Here is a 23,598-nt window from a genome sequence, read left to right as displayed (position 1 = left end):
AACCATGGTGCACATCATGGCACAACCCAGAGACTCACCCATAGTTGATGACTGAATGTGAGCATAATAGGACACATGGTGGGAAGAGAAGAGCTTGAACCAGGTAGCAGAAGCCTTTACTTTGAAATGCCATCTGAGAAGGCCTGGGAGTAGCAATCTGATCAGGACAATAGGGCAGGGATGTCACAGGTTTTCCTGGAGAGGTCAGTCTACATTCAGCCAGTTTGGGAATCATTGGTCAAAGGTGGTTCTAGGATAGAGGCAAGGAAGTTTTTACAGATTAAAAGTCATTGTTGGGCATTTTGCATCCTACCCAGAAGGATAAGTATGAGCACTAAGGGGTAAAGTCACGTACAACAAGGTAGGTGAAGGAACCAACACATGTCAGGGCCACATCAAAAATTCTCAGTCCTTCAGAGTCTCTCCCAGCATCCACAGTGTTAACAGTGATAATGAGAAGTGACTGCTGGGTATTGAGACCTGTGGGGTAAGGTTCCCTGAACTAGCATTTGGGGGATGACCAATAGGACTTTAGAAATGAATCATTGCGTGTGACAGTAAGAGCAAAGAATGCATTTGGGTGACATCAGTGGCCCTGTTAGGAATGCCCTGGAGGTGGTGACACCATTCATGGAAATAGTTTTCAAGTGAGGGTAGAAAGTTTTCAGAAAGACTCATAGAAGAGGGGCTAGAGAGCCCTAGCTGGAGATGTTGCAATATGACTAGTTAATGGTCTGAGGCTCAGCAGATAATCTGAATAGGAAAGGAATCTGGGAGTCCCAGCTTCGATGGGAAGCAAACAGGTCCTGGGGAAGAGAAGCAAATGTGTTCATAGCTCAGGGACCCTCCTGGGACTCTGGGTTTCCCACTCCCTCTAAATTATGCTCTTCCCTCCATTCCAACCCACTTGGACCCAAGCCTGGTGAGCAGTGGGCATGCAATTGGCTGCATGGCCAGCTGACACCTGAGTGTCACTCTTGTATCCTAGGTAAGGAGCAGCCTCATCTAATCCCTGAGATTAGGTCCATTTCTGCACCATAGCTGCAATCACACTCTCTGTCCTCCATGCCCCTGGCCCCTGTGTTCCCCATATTTCTCCCAGTCCCCTGTCCTCTGTGCTGCCTCAGCCCCCTCATTTTGCTGGACCCCCTCATCCCCAGGGTACCAGAGAGAGGAATGGGCCTCCTCAGAATCCTCCGACTACACAGTCTGCTGGGGATGAGCTGCAGAGAAGAGCATAAGCAGTAGTCTGGAAAACACAGTGTAGATTCTGGCTGTGCCCCTTTCCTGGCCTGTGATCTTGAAAAGTTCCCCTCTTTGTACTTGGCCTCCACTTCCTCAGGTCTAAATGGGAATAGTAACTCTTCCCCTGGGGTGAGGAGACCAGAGAGGTCATGAATGCGACGTGTGTTGTGTGTTCTCCCATGGCAGGTGTCAGCCCACCTCAGATGCCTTTTCTGTGAGGGATGTGATGACAGCTCTACTCCTTTGCTCATGTCCTTAGAAATATGCTTAGGGGTGGCTGAAATAAATATGAGAACAACAGATAATTGAAATGCTTCACATGCGTATTCTGAGGAGTCATGGAATTTACACACGCAGACCATGGACCAGAGAGACCTGGCTTCAGTATTGCCTCTGCTAAGCAGAGTAAGGACACAGGATAACTTGCTAAGGTTGTAATATGGAAAAGATGCTGGATGTTTATCCCAGAACTGTGGAGGATTGATAAAAGTAGCACAGACAACATATAAAAACAGATGGGTAATATAATCAGAGAGATGGAAATGCTGAAAATCAAAAGGAAATGCCCCAAATAAAAAACATCGTAACAGATAACAATACCTTTCATGGGCTCATCAGTAGGCTGGGCATAGCTGAAGAAAGAATCAATGAGCTTGAAGATATGTCAATAGAAATTTCCCAAATGGAACTGCAAAAAGAGTAAAGAATGAAAATGCAGAATGAAACATCCAAGAGCTATGAAACAATTATCAAAGATGTAAATGACACCTAGTGGAAATACCAGAAGGAGAAGAGAGAGGAGCAGAAGAAATACTTCAAATAAAGGGCTGAGAATTTTCCAAAATTAATGATGTACACTAAACCACAGATCCAGGAAGCTCAGAAACCCTGTAGCAAGATAAATACTAAACAATCTACACTTAGGCATGTCACATTCGAACTGTAGAAAATCCGTTTTAAAAAGAATAGGATTTTTCATAAAAAATTTTAGCAATTTATCTTTATTCATAAACTAAAAAACAAACTATAAACATAAGGAAAAATCTCAGAAATGACAGTGCTGAAAAATAAAGCAGGAAAGGAGGGTTTGAAGTGTTTGAGCTGAGGGTAGTTTTCAATATAAACAGAGGAATGAATTTTAAGTTTCTTGGAGAAGGTGTCATTTGAGCAAACATTTTAAGAGGAGAGAGTGGTTTATTTTCCTTCCCTATTATTACATTGGTTTGGATCTCTCAATACCAGGAGACAGCCTACTTATTTTTATTAATGCTTTTGCTTTTAATTCTTTTATCTAGCATTGTTATACCAGCTAATTTCTGAGTGTGTTTGTGTGCAAGGAGTGATTACAACTTACCTAAATATCTCCTGCCATTATTTTAATTTCACCCTGTCTTGTTTGTTTCTCATGTCTTCATTTTTGGTTGATTTAAAAATATCAAATGGCTTTCTTTTTCTTCAAACCTGTTAGGCACCATCGCTTCATGATTGAGTTAATGTGTTTGACTTAACGATGATTGCTTTTTAATTGAATTTATTTCTATCACATGGTATATGTGAGTGTCTATGTCTTTGTGTAGGTGGGTATGTGTGCTTTTTGTACCATTTTTTCTTTGTTTTATCTTTAGAAAACTAGACACAATGTTTTAAGTTGATTATGCTTATATGTATTATACGAATAGCCAATATTTCTAATATCTAAAATAGTTCTGTTTCTCTATTACAGTTTCAAAAGGATGTTAGCATATTTCAATAACAAGTGAACACTGCCCTTTTATCCTTGTAACTATTATCTGGAATTTTAATACTTTCTTTTGAAACTTAAAAAATTCCTTATTATTAATTATTCTACTCAACAGTGCATTACACTTACCACATTGGTTTCTGTATTGTTTCTTTACATTGAGTTCACTCTCTGTTTTTGGTGTTTTTGTCAGTAGTTTTTAAATTCAGGTAGTTTTGGGGCTAAGCTTTGAGGTTGAGTATTTACTTGCCTCTACTCTTAAATCAATTCACATCACTTTGAAAAAGAATATTTTTTCCAGTTAATTTCCTTGAGCATTTTGAATTCTTTTTTCATTGTGTGGTGATTTCACTTATTGAAGAAGATGTCAGCTCCTAAGCATTTAAAAAATAAATCAGGTATTGTCTTCTTCATCGAATTTCTTTTAATATTTACTTCTTATATATTCTGCAGCTTCAACATTATAGTCTCAATACATTTTTTGTGTTTCTGTGCTTATCTACATATGTATGTATGTATCTCCTTATTTCTACTCAACCATCCATCCAACTATCCATCCCTCAACCTTTCTATCTTTCCTGGTCAACACTGGGCATTCACTTTCAAATAGAAGATTTGTGTCTTCCTTCAATTCTAAATAATTCATGGGAATCATTTTTCAAACGTCAACTAACAACTTCCATTCTCTTTTTCTAGCACTCCCAACAGTCACATGTCACATATTTTCAATCTGATTTTTTGTGTCTCTGTAATGTTCCTTTCTTATTTTAACTTCATCTGTCCTACATTTGGGGAATCATCCTCTACTATCTTCCAATTTACTCATCTACTTATTTCCAACTTAGGCATTTTTCTACTTATTCAGTTTATTGCATCTCAGTAACTTCATGAGAAATAGATGGGGAAACAGTGGAAACAGTGTCAGACTTGATTTTTGGGGGCTCCCAAATCACTGCAGATTGTGACTGCAGCCATGAAATTAAAAGAAGCTTACTCCTTTGAAGAAAAGTTATGACCAACCTAGATAGCATATTCAAAAGCAGAGACATTACTTTGTCAACAAAGGTCCGTCTAGTCAAGGCTATGGTTTTTCCAGTGGTCATGTATGGATGTGAGAGTTGGACTGTGAAGAAGGCTGAGCGCCAAAGAATTGATGCTTTGAACTGTGGTGTTGGAGAAGACTCTTGAGAGTCCCTTGGACTGCAAGGAGATCCAACCAGTCCATTCTGAAGGAGATCAGCCCTGGGGTTTCTTTGGAAGGAATAATGCTAAAGCTGAAACTCCAGTATTTTGGCCACCTCATACGAAGAGTTGACTCATTGGAAAAGACTCTGATGCTGGGAGGGATTGGGGGCAGGGGGAGAAGGGGACGACAGAGGATGAGATGGCTGGATGGCATCACTGACTCGATGGACGTGAGTCTGAGTGAACTCCGGGAGTTGGTGATGGACAGGGAGGCCTGGCGTGCTGCGATTCATGGGGTCGCAAAGAGTCGGACATGACTGAGCGACTGAATTGAACTGACTGACTGAGTAATGATATTTTCTTTCCCAGAGATTTCTTTGCCTCTTTTCAAATGCACCTATTATTATTTCACTTCTGTTTATTGTAATTCATTATGTCTTGTTCCTGCAGTTGTTTATAAATTCTAGTTCTTTGTGAAATTTTTCAGTCAAAAAATTACTAAAATTCTGTTAGAACTGAAAAAAAAAAAAAGAATAGGATAAGAATTACACTGGAAACTGTGCATATAAGAAATGACTGGAGTGAAATGTCTAAGAAAGAAAAAACACATTAATAACTTTGTTCAAAATAATTTTTAAAATGTATTGGGTATTTATAACACATAGGTAAGTGGGAAAATGTTAGAAGTGTCATAAGGGATTAGATAGAGGATTTGAGAATACTCTGTTACAAGGTACCTGCACTACCCATGAACTAATATAGTGTAATTTAAGAATGGATTTAGATTAGAAGGAAATATATATTGTAAACTCTGAGGAAATCACTAAAATTTTTTTAAAGAAATATCATCAACATGTTAAGAGAGGAGAGAAAATAGAATGATATAAAATGCTCAGTTAAAATCAAAGAAGAAAGAGGAAATAAAAAAGAAAGTACAACAAACAAAACAGTTATAAACATGTTTTTAATCAAGCTATATCAATAATTAAATGTGAATGTCCTAAATACACCAACTATAGACTCAGAAACTGAAGATTGGATTAAAAAAAACAAGATCCAGTTGTATACTATCTATAAAAAACACACTGTAAATATAAAGACCCTGATAGATAAAAAGTTAAGGGATAAAGATATACCATGCTATCACTAATCAAAAGAAAGCAGGAGTTGCTGTATTAAATCAGACTTCAGAACAAGGGAATTTTCTTTAGAGGGGTATTACATAATGATAATGGAGGCAAATCTCTGAGAAGATATAAATAATCCTTACTCTGGATTTTACTAGCAACAGAGGTTCAAACTATGTGAGGTAAGGAACATTTAAACTCAACTATAAGAAAACAACACAGTTGAAAAATGGGCCAAAGATCTGAACAAAGAAGGTATAGATAGAGCAAACAAGCATATAAAAAGATGCGCATCATATGTCAGTAGGGAATTGCAAACTAAATATTAATAAGGTACCCACACACATCTTTTAGACTGAATACATGGTTTAAACCTGATAATACCAAAGTTTGGCAAGTACATAGAGCAACAGGGACTCTCATTCATTGCTACTGGGAATGCAAAATGGTATAGCCAATTTTATGGGTTCCCCAACTCATATGTTGAAGCCCCAACTCCCAATGTGACTGTATTTGGAGATAGGGCCTTTAAGGAGCTAAATAATTAAAGTTAAGTGAAGATAGAAGAGTAGAGCACTATTCCCATAGGACTGGTGTCCACATTAGATGAGGAAGAGACACCACATCTCTCTCTCTCTCCCTCCTTCTGTGCTCACACAGAGGAAGGCCATGTGAGCACAGGGTAAGAAGGTGGCCATCTGAAGCCAGGAAGAGAGTGCTTACAGAAACTGAATTTTCTGACATCCTGATCTTGAATTTCTAGCCCCCAGGGCTGTGAGAAAATAAATTTTTGTTCTTTAAGCCACTCAGTCTGCGGTATTTTGATATGGTAGCCCAAGCAGACTGATGCAGCCACTTTTCAAGACAGTTTGCAATTTCTTAAAATGTTGCAATAGTCTTGCCATACAACCCAGCAGTCACGCTATGTATTTACTGTACTGAGTTGAAAACTTAAGTCCACACAAAAACTTGCATGTGAATGTTTATTGTGGCTTTAGTCATAATTTCCCCAAGCCAAAAGCAAATAAGATGCCATTCTGTATGTGACTGAACTAAAATAACAACAATAATAATGCACACATGCAAAATGAACAAACAAAACTGCAGTACATACATACAATGGAATTTGGTATTTTTTTTTTTTTTAAATGAGTTATCAAGGCACAGCAGACATGGAGGTATTTGTCTGTTTTTTTTCACTTAGCATAATAATACCATTCATGTTGTTGCAAATGACAGGATCAGATTCTTTTTATGGCTGAGTAGTATTCCATTATATTCTTTATCCATTCACCCATTGATGAACACTTAGGTTGTTTTCATGGCTTGGCTATTGTCCATAATGCTGCCATGAACATATGGGTGCATTTATCTTTTCAAATTAGTGTTTTTGTTTTTTTTCACATAAATACCCAAAAGTGGAACAGCTGGGTTATATGGTACCTTTGTTTTTAAGGGGAATCCACATACTATTGAGAGGATTAACAGTCAGGTAGGAAGGCCAAAGGTCCCCAAGCGGCATGAGGAAATAAACTGCAAGTGGCTGATTTTTTTTTTTTCTTCTCTCTACAAAATTAAAGGAGGCTTCTTTTAATTCTGTGTTGTCATGACAACACGTGATTCTGCCTGAGCTTAACCTTGAGGGGCTACTGGCTCAACAAACCAATGTGTTTTTCTTACAGAAATCTTTTTCTTAAGCTATGTTAATGAAATTATGTATTTGCTTTGGAATCTGCCTTTCTTCAGATCGGTTCTGCCTAAGACTAACCTTTTTCGTAAACCTTGAGCTGATAATGGCTCAGCAAAATGTTTTCTTAAGTTATGTTAATGAAACTATGTATTTGCTTGGAAATCTGTCTTTCTTCAAGATTCACGCAAGATTCACGTCAGTTGTTTTATGGCTGGAGATGACTCTGCTTGTGCCATTCTATCTCAAAATGCATGTTGTGGGAGAGGGGCGTGGTGCAACTCTCTCAGTCTTGAGGCATTTCTTTTATGTGATTAGCAACTTGCTAACAGGTATATAATGTCTTGCTAAAAACTAGCAAAGGGATATCTTTTCTGCCCCCTTCTGATGTCTGTATCAGAAGCTTTCTCTATCTCTTTTATACTTTAATAAAACTTTGCTACACAAAGTTTGCTACACAAGGATCAAGCCTTGTCTCTGGCCTGGGGTCAAAATCCTCTCCTCTGGAGGTCACAAATCCCAGCATAGCTCACAGCTCATGGCCACAACCTTTTCTGTTTTCCATAGTGGCTACATAGTGGCTCACTAGCAGTGTACAAGGATTTCCCTTTCTCCACATCCTCTTTAACATTTGTTATTTCTTGTCTTTTCAATAATAGCCATTCTAACAGTGTAAGTGGAGAAGGCAATGGCACCCTACTCCAGTACTCTTGCCTGGAAAATCCCATGGACGGAGGAGCCTGGTAGGCTACAGTCCATGGGGTCGCTAAGAGTCGGACATGACTGAGTGACTTCACTTTCACTTTTCACTTTCATGCATTGGAAAAGGAAATGGAAACCCACTTCAGTGTTCTTGCCTAGAGAATCCCAGGGACGGGGGAGCCTGGTGGGCTGCCGTCTATGGGGTTGCACAGAGTCGGACACGACTGAAGCAACTTAGCAGCAGCAGCAGCGACAGTGTAAGATGATGTCTTGTGCTTTTAATTTACGTTTTCCTTATAATTAGTGATGTACATCTTTTCATGTGCCTGTCGGCCATCTGTTTGTCCTTTTTAGAAGAATATTCAGATCCTCTGCCCATGTTTTAATTGGGTTGTTTGTTTTCCTGTTGTTGACATGTATGAATTCTTTACATATTTTGGATGTTAACCCTTTATCAGATCACTGTATGATTTCACTTGTATGTGGACTCTAAAAACAAGCAAATGAACAAAATAAAAGTCAAATGCAGAAATAAGATTAGTAGTTAGCACAGGGGAATGGGGATGTGAAATGGGCAAAATGATTAAAGAGAGTCAGCTGTATGGTCATTAATGGCAACTGGACTTGTGGTGGTGATCACTTTGCAGTTTGTACAGATATTGGGTTATAATGCTGTACACCTGAAGCTTATTACTATTTTTTAAAGAACCACCTGGAGAGCTTGCTAACACAGAGATTGCTGAGCTCCATCACCAAAGTTTCTGCTTCAATAGGCCTGGGGTGGGAACCAAGAAATTACATTTCAAACAAGTTCCTGTGTTATGCTGATGCTTTTGGCTCAGGACCACACTTTGAGCATGGCTTCTGTAAGCCAAGCTATTTGCATATTTTCTGCACAGATTGTAGTGTTGAGTGAATATGATGCACTAATAATGCAACACCAGGACAAAACAAAACAAAATTCAGCTTGTTTTGCTACACTTTTACTCTAAATAACATCTATTGTCTCTTATGATGACAAGATTTGTGTTCTTTCCCTGAGAGAGATTTAAGAGGCATAATGATTAAATGTAATTTTTGGACTTGTTTGGATGATGAACTGAACAAATTGACCATATATTCCCATCCTTGATATAATCAGGCAATTTTAAGTATGGACTGAGTATTTATTAGGAATCTTTTTTATTTTTTAGGTATAATAATGGTATTGTGGTTGTATTTTTAAATGTTCTTACTTATAGAGATGCATACAATTTTCCTTAAACTGCTCCAACCAGGGTGAAAATGGAGATGACAGATGAAACAAGGGTAGCCAAAATTAGGATAAATGTTGAAACTGAGTGATGCGTACATGGGGACTCATTAAATTCTGTTCTTTTTGTAAAATTGTGACCCCATGGACTGCAGCCCACCAGGTTCCTCCATCCATGGATTTTCCAGGAAGGAATACTGGATTGGTTTGCCATTTCTTTCTCCAGATAATCTTCTGGACCCAGGGATTGAACCTGGGTCTCCAGGGAAGCCCATGTAATATTTTCCTATATGCAGGTTGCTAAGTGGAAGAAGCTGTTCTGAAAAGACAACTTTATGATTCTAATTCTGTGACATTTGGTAAAAGACAGAACTATAGATACAGTAAGGTCAGTGATTGCTGGGAGTTGAGGGGAAGGTGGGAGGGATGAATATATAAAGCACAGGGGATTTTTATAGCTATGAATCTATTCTCTGTTATACTGTCATATATTTGTCAAAACCTGTAGAACTGTACAGCACAAAGAGTAAACCTTAATGTGTGCAAACTAAAATAACAATTTAGCAGATTGAGGGATCTCAGAAAATAATACAGAGTGCAATCAGAGAATCCATGTTATGAATTATGACACAACCTCATGGGAGGAAATGGGGGAAAGGTGCTGACCTAAGTAAGTGTGGATATGAGTGAGATTATAAGAGTAAAGACAAAATGAACTGCAAATACGCACTTCAGATGATAGAGTTGTTCCCACAGGAGTACAGGTTAACATTTCCAATACTGCTATATATATATGTACTGGAATTGAGCTATTAAGTAAATGGGTGCTGAATGGTAGGAGCCAGGAGTGTCACTGTTTAAGCAGGAATTTACAGATGAACAAAGGAAGGAGATTAGGATGATCCATGATCTGTGTGGTAGTGGATTACAGTGGAGACATCAGTAAGAACTCGTGTTTAATTTAATATAGATATAGATGGTGTATACAGATACAGATTAGTATGTACACATATTTCGTTGTTTTGTTAGCTGAGAGCGCCTAAGCAATGACATCCCAGTAACAATTAGAACACCTAGTAGCCAGATCTTGATTCTAATACAATTCTCTAATAAAATGAATCAAGGCTTCTTGGAGAAATGGCTGAATCTAGGACTGGGGCAAGATGCATGGAGCTCCTAGTAGTGCCAGAAAGTAAGGAAGTACTCCAAAAACCTCCATAATTATGGGAGCATATCAAAGAGACACAGGAAACCAACTGAAAGAGCTCCCATTAGCTAGAGAGGGAACAATCTGAGCAATTATATATATATATATAATTTTATCAAATTTTCCTCTATTTCTTTGCATTTTTCACTTAAGAAGGCTTTCTTATCTCTCCTTGCTGTTCTCAGGAACTCTGCATTCAGTTGGGTATATCTTTCTCTTTCTCCTTTGCCTTTCTTAATGACCTGGATAACCACAATGGTGTGGTCACTCATCTAGAACCAGACATCCTGGAGTGTGAAGTCAAGTGGGCCTTAGGAAGCATCACTAATAACAAAGCTAGTGGAGGTGATGGAATTCCAGCTGAGCTATTTCAAATCATAAAAGATAATGCTGTTAAAGTGCTGCACTCAATATGTCAGCAAACTTGGAAAACTCAGCAGTGGCCCCAGGACTGGAAGAGGTCAGTTTTCATTCCAATCCCAAAGAAGGGAAATACCAAAGAATGTTCAGACTACTGTACACTTGTGCTTATCTCACATGCTGGCAAGATAATGCTCAAAATCCTTCAAGCTAAGCTTCAGAAGTACATGAACCAAGAACTTCCAGATGTACAATCTGGATTTAGCAAAGGCAGACGAACCAGAGATCGAATTGCCAACATCTGTTGGATCTTAGAAAAAGCAAGAGAATTCCAGAAAAGCATTTAATTCTGCTTTATTCAGTTTGTTGTGACAGTGTAGATCACAATAAACTATAGAAAATTCTTAAAGAGATGGGACTACCAGACCACCTGACCTGCCTCCTGAGAAACCTGTATGCAGGTCAAGAAGCAAAAGTTAGAACCGGACATGGAACAATGGACTGGTTCAGTCCGGTTTTAAATTGGGAAGGGAGTATGTCAAGGCTGCATATTGTCACTATGCTTATTAACTTATATGCAGAATACATCATGTGGAATGCTGGGCTGGATGAATCACAGGCTAAAATCAAGACTGTCAGGAGAAATATCAACAACCTCACATATGCATATGATACCACTCTAATGGTAGAAAGCAAAGAGGAACTAAAGAGCCTCTTGATGAGGGTGAAAGAGGAGAGTGAAAAATCTGGCTTAAAACTCAACATTCAAAAGCCTAAAATTATGGCATCTGGTCCCACCACTTCATGGCAAATAGATGGGGGAAAAGTGGAAACAGTGACAGACTTTATTTTCTTGGGCTCCAAAATCACTGTGGACAGTGACTGCAGCCATTAAATTAAAGACACTTGCTCCTTGGAAGAAAAGCTATGACAAACCTAGACAGTGTATATAAAAAGCAGAGGCATCACCTTGCTGACAAAGGCCCATATAGTCAAAGCTATTGTTTTTCCAGTAGTCATACATGGATTTGAGAATTGGACTGTAAAGAAGGCTGAGTGCCAAAGAATTGATGCTTTCAAACTGCAGTGTTGGAGAAAACTGTTAAGAGTCCCTTGGACTGCAAGGAGATCAAACTAGTCAATTCTAAAGGAAATCAACCCTGAATATTCATTGGAAGGACTGATGCTGAAGCTCCAGTACTTTGGCCACCTGATCTGAAGAGCCCATTCATTGGAAAAGACCCCAATGCTGGGAAAGATTGAGAGCAGGAGGAGCAGGGGGTGACAGAGTATGAGATGGTTGGATGGCATCACTGCCTTAATGGACATAAGTTTGAGCAAACTCCAGGAGATAGTGAAGGACAGAGAAGCCTGTCATGCTGCAGTCCATGGGGTTCCTAAGAGTTGGACATGATTTAGCAACTAAACAACAATGAACAACAATATACATACAATTATACCTCAAAGTACAAAGGTATATTAATATATTTATATAAATAGATTATTGAATAAGTTAATAAATGGGGAATAAAAGACAAATCTTGAGTGCTGAAGAATTTCAAAAATCTTGGTAGATATTCCACACTAAAGGAGAGGGAATATAACTTCCCTAGAGAGTACAGTATGGACAGTAGGGAAAACAGTAACTACAGTGGAGAACCCTGACAAACACTGCTTCAGCCAAGTAATCAGTCAAGTTCAACAGGCAGTCATAAATCATGTTGATAGTTTGCATCCTTCTGCGATCTTCGCCCTCCATCCATAAGGCCATGAGAATAATCCCACAATCATGAGAAAAACAATTAAGTTCCAGTAGAGAGGCATCGTAAAACATACCTGACCAATACTCCTCAAAACTCTCAAGATCATCTAAAACAAGCATAGTTTCTGAGAAATTGTCACAACCAAGAGGAGCCTGAGATACTAATGCAGTGTGGTGTCTTGGATGGGGTTCTAGAACAGAAAAATGACATTAGATAAATACTAAGATAGAATGAACTATGGACTTTAGTTAGTAATAATATATCAACATTGGTTCATTAATTGTAACAAATGTTCCAACTAATGTAAGATGTCAATAATAGGGGAAACTGGGGAGGGAGGTGGTAAATATGGGAATTTTCTGTTATCTGCTGACTTTTTCTGTAAGTCTGATATGGTTCTAAGAAGTATAATTATTACTAATTACAAAAAAAAGAAGAAAGAAACTTCCATACTCTTCAACACACACACAAACACACATATTGAGTCCTTACATAAGCCATTCACTCCAGTGTTTACATTTGCAATATTTTTTCTTTAATTCTCACAACAGCCTTGTGAAGTGGGAACTATTACTATATTTATGGGTAAGTTGAGGCTCAAAGAAATGAAGTTCTTTCCCCAAGATCATGTATCGGCAAACTTTTGTTTCTAGAGGCTGGACTTAAAACCTAGGAATCTGGGTCCAGACCTGGGACCTTAGATACTTTAACACAGCACGTGAAGCCGTCAGCATGGTGCTGACACACAGTGAGGACCAGTGAGGCTCAGCTGCTGCCACCGTTACTGCTGGAATTTTTATCTTATTTTCCCATGCTCTGACATGCCAGAGCATTTGCTGTCTGCCCCTATAGTCCTATGGACTTGCCTGAAACTTGTGTCGTTCTCCAACATCTTCCCCCCATGGACGGCTTTTCTCTCTGACGCATCTGCATTACGTCCAAAGGCAGCTTCTGCCTCCACGTTGAACACAGCGCAGAGCTTGGCTCACTAGTGTGCTTGGTGTTTAAAGTCTTGAGTCTCTCTGCAACTTTAGCAGTGACCGAGAAATAGGTTCTAATCTCATCCCAAAGTTTCAAAGTCAATGTGGCTGTCTGTGTTTGACTTTCCAGATACTGATGCTCTTCAAGTATTTGGCCATGACCTTCACTTGGGAGGAGTGGGGGCAATTGGATCTGGCACAGAGGACCCTGTTTTGGGAGGTGATGCTGGAGACTTGTGGACTCCTGGTCTCACTGGGTAAGGCCCACCTCCCTCCTGTGTTTGGAACCCACAGCCTCTTTCCCCATTTTACCCTCTCACTTCAGTCCTGACTGGTAGACAAGGCCTCTGAAGTCCACCCTCCCTCCCTCCTACCCATAACTCCTGCTGCATTTCTGTTCTACCTCCTCTTTCCTGGTCTCCTTTTGTCTAGCCAGGCACCACAAAGGACTAAACCAAGCCCATCCTCACTCCAATACCTAGCCCAGGCTGGCCTCACTCTGAGGCCCTTATTCCAGATTCTCAATGGAACAAAACTGAATGGTCAAGCTTTGTTGGGTTAGGTGTCCCCATAACTCAGTAAGCAGGGGCTGGAGATAAGGGGCTATTTCCAAAGAGTCCACAAGTCAGGCAAGCCACGCCTGCACATAACATTGAGTAGAGTTCCATGTGCTATACAATAGGTCCTTGTTGGTTATCCATTTTGAATATAGCAGTAGGTACATGACTTTCCCAAACTCCCTAACTATCCCTTCCCCACGGCAACCATAAGTTCATTTTCTAAGACTGTGAGTCTCCTTCTGTTTTGTAAGTAAGTTCATTTGTATCATTTCTTTTTAGATTCCACATATAAGAGATGTTATACAATATCTCTGAGTGCGAAGTCTTTGATGCCTCCTCTAACTGTGGCTAATTTTCCTTTTAACACAAGGAGTAACCCCCGACTCAAAATTCCTGGCAGGACACAAAAGTTATGGAACTCATAACATTATTTTGTTTTCATTGTTACATTTTGATGCTACCTATTCATGAAAAAGACTAGTTTTGCCATTTACACGTGATACAAGATTCCCCTTCTGAAGAAGTCAATTGACATAAACAAAATATGGGTCAATTTTTCAACAAAAGCTGTTGTTAATAGTGGACACAACTAATTCTCCCGGAGCATTCACAACACTTGTCAGGCCCTGTCCCTGAAAAGATGCTCTCTACCCCACTAACTTAATTCTCATAGTACCTTTTGCTCACTCTGAACCCAATTTCCTCCCCTCCAGGAAGCTGCTACCCAAAGACAACTGTAACAGTTTTTAGCATGCATTATTACTTGAATATGTTTATTTACTTGAGGTATAATTATATTCAAGAAAATGTATCATCTCCAGTGTCTAACTCAATTGTATTAATATATTTTTCTGTATACTCACTCATATGACTTCCACCTAGATCAAGTTGTGGAGTATTTTTCACCCCAAAGCAGGTTTTCCCCACTGTCTCTCAGTTGGTTTCCCACCAAAGACACTACTCTTTAGGGTCAGACTTGGCATTGCTGACCTCCACACCAAGATGTTGGATTGACCTGTTCTGGATCATTACATAAGTGGAATCACACAGTGTGCATTGCTTTGTGTCCAGGGTCTTTCACTCAACATGCTTTTTGTGAGATTCATAGTATAAGGATTAATTTCTGCCCTGAGACTGTTGATGCAAATGTCTTCTGGTTTATACGGAGTCCCTTTGCCTCACTTTACACCATCACAAATCATAACTTCCGAATAGCAAAACTTTCAACATTTTCCAAATAAAACTGAAAGCAGTCAGACAGTCAGGCATCAGTTGACTTATACAGTGCTTTACAGTTCTCCCTAGGTACCTGAATCACTTGGAGAGCTTTTAAACATTCACATCCAGGCTTCTTCCCCAGAGATTTGGTTCCATTTGGTTAATGATCAAAACCAGGCATCCCCAATTGGTTCTGATACCCAGAGAGGTTGGAACACTGACTTAGGTTAATGAGAAAATAACTCCCAAGAAAAAGGTGTCACCTTCCTGGGGTCCTATGGCTGTGTGTAAAGCGAAGGGGCCCCTTGAATTGGCTCCTGTGGGATGGAGATCAAGGGGAATGGGTGTTAGGTAGATAGCTATCACTACCCTCTGCAGCATTTTGGTCCAAGGATGGTGTTTGTACTCTTGGTTTCCAGGTCAGCAGTTTCTTTACATGTGTGGGAGCAAGCTCATTCCAAGCTCTCATCCTTGAATATCATACTGAATAGAGAGGACCATTTGTACCTTTCCACTGGAGAAGGGAATGGCAACCTATTCCAGTATTCTGGCCTGGAGAATTCCATAGACAGAGGAACCTGGCAGGCTACAGTCCATGGGCTCACAAAGAGTTGGACACAACTGAGAGACTAACAGTTTTGTACATTTACTCGAACACTGCTGTCCTGTTTTTCCATGATCAGGGTATCCTGTTCCCAAACCAGAACTGACCCATCTGCTGGAGAATGAGCAAAATCTATGCGTGGTGAAGAGAGGCTTCTCCTAAGTTCCTGTTCAGGTGAGTGACCAATGGTCAGCAGGTGAGGGGGTCAATAGAGGGTCACTGGGAAGCCTCTTATTGTGACCTGCCTGGGGGCCTGGTGGCCATGGAGTCCTGTGACCTGTTACACACTTATTATTACACTCTTATTACTTGAGGAGGACTAGGTTGTATTTTCATTCCAATCCCAAAGAAAGGCAATGCCAAAGAATGCTCAAACTACCACACAGTTGCACTCATCTCACACGCTAGTAAAGTAATGCTCAAAATTCTCCAAGCCAGGCTTCAACAGTACATGAACCATAAACGTCCAGATGTTCAAGCTGGATTTAGAAAAGGCAGAGGAACCATAGATCAAATTGCCAACATCCGTTGGATTATTGAAAAAGCAAGACAGTTCCAGAAAAACATCTGTTTCTGCTTTATTGACTATGCCAAAGCCTTTGACTATGTTCAGTTCAGTTTAGTCGCTAAGTCATGTCTGACTCTTTGCAACCCCATGAATCGCAGCATGCCAGGCCTCCCTGTCCATCACCAACTCCTGGAGTTCACTCAAATTCATGTCTATCGAGTTGGTGATGCCATCCAGCCATCTCATCCTCTGTTATCCCCTTCTCCTCCTGCCCCCAATCCCTCCCAGCATCAGGGTCTTTTCCAATGAGTCAACTCTTTGCATGAGGTGGTCAAAGTATTGGAGTTTCAGCTTTAGCATCAGTCCTTCCAATGAACACCCAGGACTGATTTCCTGTAGAATGGACTGGTTGGATCTCCTTGCAGTCCAAGGGACTCTCAAGAGTCTTCTCCAACACCACAGTTCAAAAGCATCAATTCTTTGGCGCTCAGCTTTCTTCACAGTCGAATTTTCACATCCATACATGACCACTGGAAAAACTGTAGCCTTGACTAGACAGACCTTTGTTGAAAAAGTAATGTCTCTGCTTTTGAATATGCTATCTAGGTTGACCATAACTTTCCTTCCAAGGAGTAAGAGTCTTTTAATTTCATGGCTGCAATCACCATCCACAGTGATTTTGGAGCCCAGGAAAATAAAGTCTAACACTGTTTCCACTGTTTCCCCATCTATTTCCCATGAAGTGATGGGACCAGATGCCATGATCTTCATTTTCTGAATGTTGAGCTTTAAGCCAACTTTTTCCCTCTCCTCTTTCACTTTCATCAAGAGGCTTTTTAGTTCCTCTTCACTTTCTGCCATAAGGGTGGTGTCATCTGCCTATCTGAGGTTATTGATATTTCTCCCGGCAATCTTGATTCCAGCTTGTGCTTCTTCCAGCCCAAAATTTCTCATGATGTACTCTGCATATAAGTTAAATAAGCAGGGTGACAGTATACAGCCTTGACACTCTCCTTTCCCAATTTGGAACAGTCTGTTGTTCCACATTCAGTTCTACCTATTGCTTCTTGACCTGCATACAGATTTCTCAGAAGGCAAGTCAGGTGGTCTGGTATTTCCACCTCTTTCAGAATATTCCACAGTTTGTGGTGATCCACACAGTCGAAAACTTTGGCATAGTCAATAAAGCAGAAATAGATATTTTTCTGAAACTCTCTTGCTTTTTTGATGATCCAGCAGACGTTGGCAATTTGATCTCAGGTTAATCTGTCTTTTCTAAATCCAGCTTGAACATTTGGAATTTCATGGTTCACTTACTGTTGAAGCCTGGCTTAGAGAATTTTAAGCCTTACTTTACTAGCATGTGAGATGAGTGCAATTGTGCAGTAGTTTGAGCATTCTTTGGCATTGCCTTCCTTTGGGATTGGAATGAAAACTGACCTTTTCCAGTCCTGTGGCCACGTCTGAGTTTTCCAAATGTGCTGGCATATTGAGTGCAGCACTTTCACAGCATCATCTTTCAGGATTTGAAATCGCTCAACTGGAATTCTATCACGTCCACTAGCTTTGTTATTAGTGATGCTTCCTAAGGCCCACTTGACTTCGCATTCCAGGATGTCTGGCTCTAGGTGTGTGATCACACCATCATGATCACACCATCTGGGTCATGAAGATCTTTTTTGTATAGTTTTTCTGTGTATTCTTGCCACCTCTTCTTAATGTCTTCTGCTTCTGTTAGGTCCATACCATTTCTGTCCTTTATTTTGCCCATCTTTGCATGAAAAGTTCCCTTGGTATCTCTAATTTTCTTGAAGAGATCTCTAGTCTTTCCCATTCTATTGTTTTCCTCTATTTCTGTGCACTGATCACCGAGGAAGGCTTTCTTATCTCTCCTTGCTATTCTTTGGAACTCTGCATTCAAATGGGTATATCTTTCCTTTTCTTCTTTGCCTTTAACTTCTCTTCTTTTCATAGGTATTTGTAAGGCCTCCTCAGACAACCATTTTGCCTTTTTACATTTCTTTTTCTTGGGCATGGTCTTGATCCCTGCAACCTGTACAATGTCATGAACTTCTGTCCATAGTTCTTCAGGCACTCTATCAGATCTTGAATCTACTTGTCACTTCCACTGTATAATCATAACGGATTTGATTTAGGTCATACCTGAATGGTCTAGTGGTTTTCCCTACTTTGTTCAATTTCAGTCTGAATTTGGCAATAAGGAGTTCATGATCTGAGCCACAGTCAGCTCCTAGTCTTGCTTTTGCTGACTGTATAGAGCTTCTCTATCTTTGGCTGCAAAGAATATAATCAATCTGATTTCAGTGTTGACCATCTGGTGATGTCCATGTGTAGAGTTTTCTCTTGTGTTGTTGGAAGAGGGTGTTTGCTATGACCAGTGCATTCCCTTGGCAAAATTCTATTAACCTTTGCCCTGTTTCATTCTGTACTCCAAGGCCAAATTTGCCTGTTACTCCAGGTATTTCTTGACTTCCTACTTTTGCATTCCAGTCCTGTATAAGGAAAAGGACATATTTTTTGGGTGTTAGTTCTAGAAGGTCTTTTAGGTCTTCATAGAACCATTCAACTTCAGCTTCTTCAGCATTACTGGTGATATTAAATTGTTTGCCTTAGAAACAGAGATCATTCTGTTGTTTTTAGATTGCATCCAAGTGCTACATTTTGGACTCTTTTGTTGACTGTGATGGCTACTCCATATCTTCTAAGGGACTCCTGCCCACAGTAGTAGATATAATGGTTATCTGAGTTAAATTCACGCATTCCAGTCCATCTTAGTTCACTGATTCTTTTTTTTTTTCATTCACAAAGGTCTAACCTCTTTAATTTAATAAGCTTGTAGAAATTGAGGAAAGGTGAATAACCCAACAGAAAAAAACCAAGCATATAAACAGACAACTCACAGAAAAAGACAAAAATGACCCTTAAACATATGAAAAGATGCTCAACGTCACTCACCGTAAGAGAAATATAAATCAAAACCACAGTGAGATAACATTTCTAACCTATCAAATTTTCAAAAACTTGAAAATTTTTAATAATATACACTTCTGAGTGAGGTTGTGGTGAAACATAAACTCATATATGAATGGTAAGTGCAAAATGGTACACCTATGGAGGGAAATTTTGGCAAAGTTACACATGTGATTCTTACAGCTAATTCTATGGATGTATATATGTATACATATAAAATGTCTATTCATCATGGCACCATTTGTAATACCAAAGGACTGAAAATACCCTGAACATCTATAAATAGGGTACTGCAGTCATTAAATTAACTATTATCAGTTCAGTTCAGTTCAGTCGTGTCTGACTCTTTGCGACCCCATGAATCGCAGCACGCCAGGCCTCCCTGTCCATCACCATCTCCCGGAGTTCACCCAAACTCACGTCCGTCGAGTCGGTGATGCCATCCAGCCATCTCATCCTCTGTCGTCCCCTTTTCCTCCTGCCCCCAATCCCTCCCAGCATCAGTCTTTTCCAATGAGTCAACTCTTCTCATGAGGTGGCCAAAGTACTAGAGTTTCAGCTTCAGCATCATTCCTTCCAAAGAAATCCCAGGGCTGATCTCCTTCAGAATGGACTGGTTGGATCTCCTTGTAGTCCAAGGGACTCTCAAGAGTCTTCTCCAACACCACAGTTCAAAAGCATCAATTCTTCGGTGCTCAGCTTTCTTCACAGTCCAACTCTCGCATCCATACATGACCACTGGAGAAACCATAGCCTTGACTAGACGGACCTTTGTTGGCAAAATAATGTCTCTGCTTTTGAATATGCTATCTAGGTTGGTCATAACTTTCCTTCCAAGGAGTAAGCGTCTTTTAATTTCATGGCTGCAGTCACCATCTGCAGTGATTTTGGAGCTCCCCAAAATAAAGTCAGCCACTGTTTCCACTGTTTCCCCATCTATTTCCCATGAAGTGATGGGACCAGATGCCATGAATGTTTTTCACTCTGTTGAGCTTTAATCCAACTTTTTCACTCTCCTCTTTCACTTTCATCAAGAGGCTTTTTAGTTCCTCTTCACTTTCTGCCATAAGGGTGGTGTCATCTGCATATCTGAGGTTATTGATATTTCTCCTGGCAGTCTTGATTCCAGCTTGTGCTTCATCCAGCCCAGCGTTTCTCATGATGTACTCCATTTAACAAATATTTGCTTTAGACTGCCTTGTCTTGTGCTGGGTCTTGCAGAGGGCTCAAAGATATAGGCCATTAGTCTCAGGGAATTTGCTCTCTTTACTGCGCAGCCAGGAGGCCAGTTCACTGATTCTTAAAATGCCTATGTTCACTCTTGCCATCTCCTGTTTGACCACTTCCAGTTTGCCTTGATTCATGGACGTAACATTCCAGGTTCCTATGCAATATTGCTCTTTACAGCATTGGACTTTATGTTCATCACCAGTCACATCCACAACTGGGTGTTGTTTTTGCTTTGCCTCCATCTCTTCATTCTTTCTAGAGTTATTTCTCCACTGATCTCCTGCAGCATATTGGGTATCTACCAACCTGGGGAGATCATCTTTCAATGTCCTATCTTTTTGCCTTTTCATACTGTTCATGGGGTTCTCAAGGCAAGAATGCTGTAACAGGGCCCCCACAAAAGCATGAGACTCCATTTTCCTCAGCAGGAATGATGTACAGCCCATCAGAGGAAGGATATCCTGGAGTTGGTTCCTCCATTATTCAGTTCTCTCATTCAGTCTTCACATCTGTCTTCAAAGGACTCTGGTGTGTTCTTGCTGGTATGATGAGCAAGAGTCATGAGTCATCTTTCATCCACATTACCACACACTGTGTCCTTGACACATCACATGGGAGTAAATACACATGGGTGACTAAGACTGGGCTCTTGAGCAAGAGGAAAACTCACTGTATAGCATTGGAAACACACATGAAAACAGGTACTGTAAAACTACTCTGCTGCTACAATAGAAACCTGTCCAGGGCCTCCAAGGGCATAAAGAAGAGTAGGCTCAAAACTGGGGTCTTGGAGGAAGATGTACAGAGGAAAGAGCAGTCTAGTTGCTGGTGGCTAAGAGCCTGGATACTGTGTATAGATTGCTCTGCTAGCACTTCCAAGTTATTCTCATCACCAGACTTGGACAAGTCTCTTCTCCCCAGGCCTTAGCATCCTTGTCTGTAAACATGGGTCAATAAATTGTAAAGTGCAATAAGGAAAGCAGACACTAAAGAATGGTTTCATGCAGACTTCTTAGTAGGCACTGAAGCTGGGTCCAAAAGATAGGGAATAGTATTCCTGTGAAAGAAAATAGCATGGGCCAAGATCTTGAGGCTGCAAGGGCTGGGCCAATGAGGCTAGAGTAGGAGGCAGAGATTGATGCACAGAGTTTTGAAGGCAAAGTGTAAAGTGTAGATTTTATCCTAATTGCTTACGGAGGTTGTGGGAGGGTTTCACTAGGACAAAGACACAATCTGATTTGTCTTTAAATCCCCCTCTAACTAGTGTGAGGGGCTTCCCTGGTGGCTCAGCAGTAAAGAATCCGCCTGCCAATGCAGGAGACACAGGTTCCATCCCTGGGTTGGAAAGATCCCCTGGAGAAGGAAATGGCAATCGACTCAAGTATTCTTGACGTGGAAGTCCCATGGATAGAAGAGCCTGGCAGGCTACAGTCCACGGGTTCATATAAGAGTCAGACATGACTAAGTGACTAAACAACAACAACTACTAATGTGTGAGGAATGTACTCGGTAGAGTCAAGAACTGAGACAGGGGATGTGGCGAAGCTGCCATATAATCCAGGAGTGTGTTGACAGTGGACTGACCCAGGACTCTAGTGTTAAGCTGGAGGGTAGACTATGACCGGGGTCATGTTAGGAAGCAGAGCTAACAGGATGTATGGATGATTGGGATAAGGGGGTAAGCCCCAGGGGATGATTTTTCTCATCTCTGAAAAAGCCACTGCATACATGGGATTGCAGGGCATGTCCTGTTCTTGTGTTTATATTTTTTGATCAGTACACAGTAATCTGCTGGAGCCAAAGGCTGCCGTTTCTGGGGCTTGGAAAAGGTGAGATTCTTCCCTGTCTCCATGAGGGTTACTCAGGCAGTTCATTTTTCTATGGCCTCATTTCTCTGACACAGAGGGACCCTGGCTCAGCCCAGATTAGATGATACTGGGAAGGAGATCGTGTGGGTGTTGGGCAGAACTGCAGCTCCATGGGGCACATTCCCAGCCACTTACCAAATATTACCAAAGGCAACACAAGGATCTCTGGGCCTTGATCTCCTTCTCTGTAAACTGGGCAGATTCACCTCTCCAGACTGCTTTGTAGGTTAAAGGACACAGCATCTGTACATGTATGTATGCTTGATATATGAACATGTTTTTAAAAGGACAGATATTTTTGTAATTATGATCATACACCTTTTCCAACCCCCATCTCCCCCACCAGAGAATGCTGCTGACCTAGTGATTTTCTGAATAAAAGCATATGTACTACAGTTTCCCATGGACATCTCAGCTGGCTTTAGGCCTTGGTCGTGACCCTCATGACCTTCAATATAAGATCTTGGCACCCCACCAGCCAAACCTAGGACATCCCTGCTCAATGTCTGGCTCCTTTCCACTGGTGGTGACTGAGGATGGCATGGAATTAGTTGTGCTAGGAAAGTTATGACCAACCTAGATAGCATATTCAAAAGCAGAGACATTACTTTGCCAACAAAGGTTCGTCTAGTCAAGGCTATGGTTTTTCCTGTGGTCATGTATGGATCTAAGAGTTGGACTGTGAAGAAGGCTGAGCGCCGAAGAATTGATGCTTATGAACTGTGGTGTTGGAGAAGACTCTTGAGAGTCCCTTGGACTGCAGGGAGATCCAGCCAGTCCATTCTGAAGGAGATCAGCCCCGGGATTTCTTTGGAAGGAATGATGCTAAAGCTGAAACTCCAGTACTTTGGCCACCTCATGCGAGGAGTTGACTCACTGGAAAAGACCCTGATGCTGGGAGGGATTGGGGGCAAGAGGAGAAGGGGATGACAGAGAATGAGATGGCTGGATGGCATCACTGACTTGATGGACGTGAGTCTGAGTGAACTCTGGGAGTTGGTGATGGACAGGGAGGCCTGGCATGCTGCGATTCATGGGGTCGCAGAGTCGGACACGACTGAATGACTGATCTGATCTGATCTGCTCTGAATGAAAATTAAATTCCTCATATAAGGTATTTTGGTCTCAATAAAGGTCACTGACTGCTAATTTGTAAAGCCCAGATGAGTGAGTGAGATTCGCTCAGTTGTGTCTGACTCTTTGCAATCCCATGGGCTATAGCCCAACAGGCTCCTTTGTCCATGGAATTCTCCAGGCAAGATTACTGGAGTGGATAGCCATTCCCTTTTCCAAGGGGACTTCCCAATCCAGGGATTGAACCTGGGTCTCCTGCATTGCAGGCAGATTCTTTACCATCCAAGCCACCCGGG

At 40.8% G+C, this 23,598-nt stretch overlaps 1 protein-coding gene across 1 annotated transcript in view; it reads left to right on the top strand.

Moving 5' to 3' along the window:
• LOC139177281 (zinc finger protein 549-like) overlaps positions 1-23,598 on the top strand; it is a 36,115-nt gene that overhangs the window by 9,293 nt on the left and 3,224 nt on the right. The window contains exons 6-7 of the mRNA XM_070772151.1: positions 13,380-13,506; positions 15,711-15,805. Of these exons, the coding sequence (XP_070628252.1) occupies positions 13,380-13,506; positions 15,711-15,793 (210 nt within the window). The 3' untranslated portion in view covers positions 15,794-15,805. The remainder of the gene's footprint in view (positions 1-13,379; positions 13,507-15,710; positions 15,806-23,598) is intronic.

The sequence above is a fragment of the Bos indicus genome, chromosome 18 (genome assembly GCF_029378745.1).
Source record: "Bos indicus isolate NIAB-ARS_2022 breed Sahiwal x Tharparkar chromosome 18, NIAB-ARS_B.indTharparkar_mat_pri_1.0, whole genome shotgun sequence".
Classification (NCBI taxonomy): Eukaryota; Metazoa; Chordata; class Mammalia; order Artiodactyla; family Bovidae; genus Bos; species Bos indicus.
This window is presented reverse-complemented; position numbering and strand designations above follow the sequence as displayed.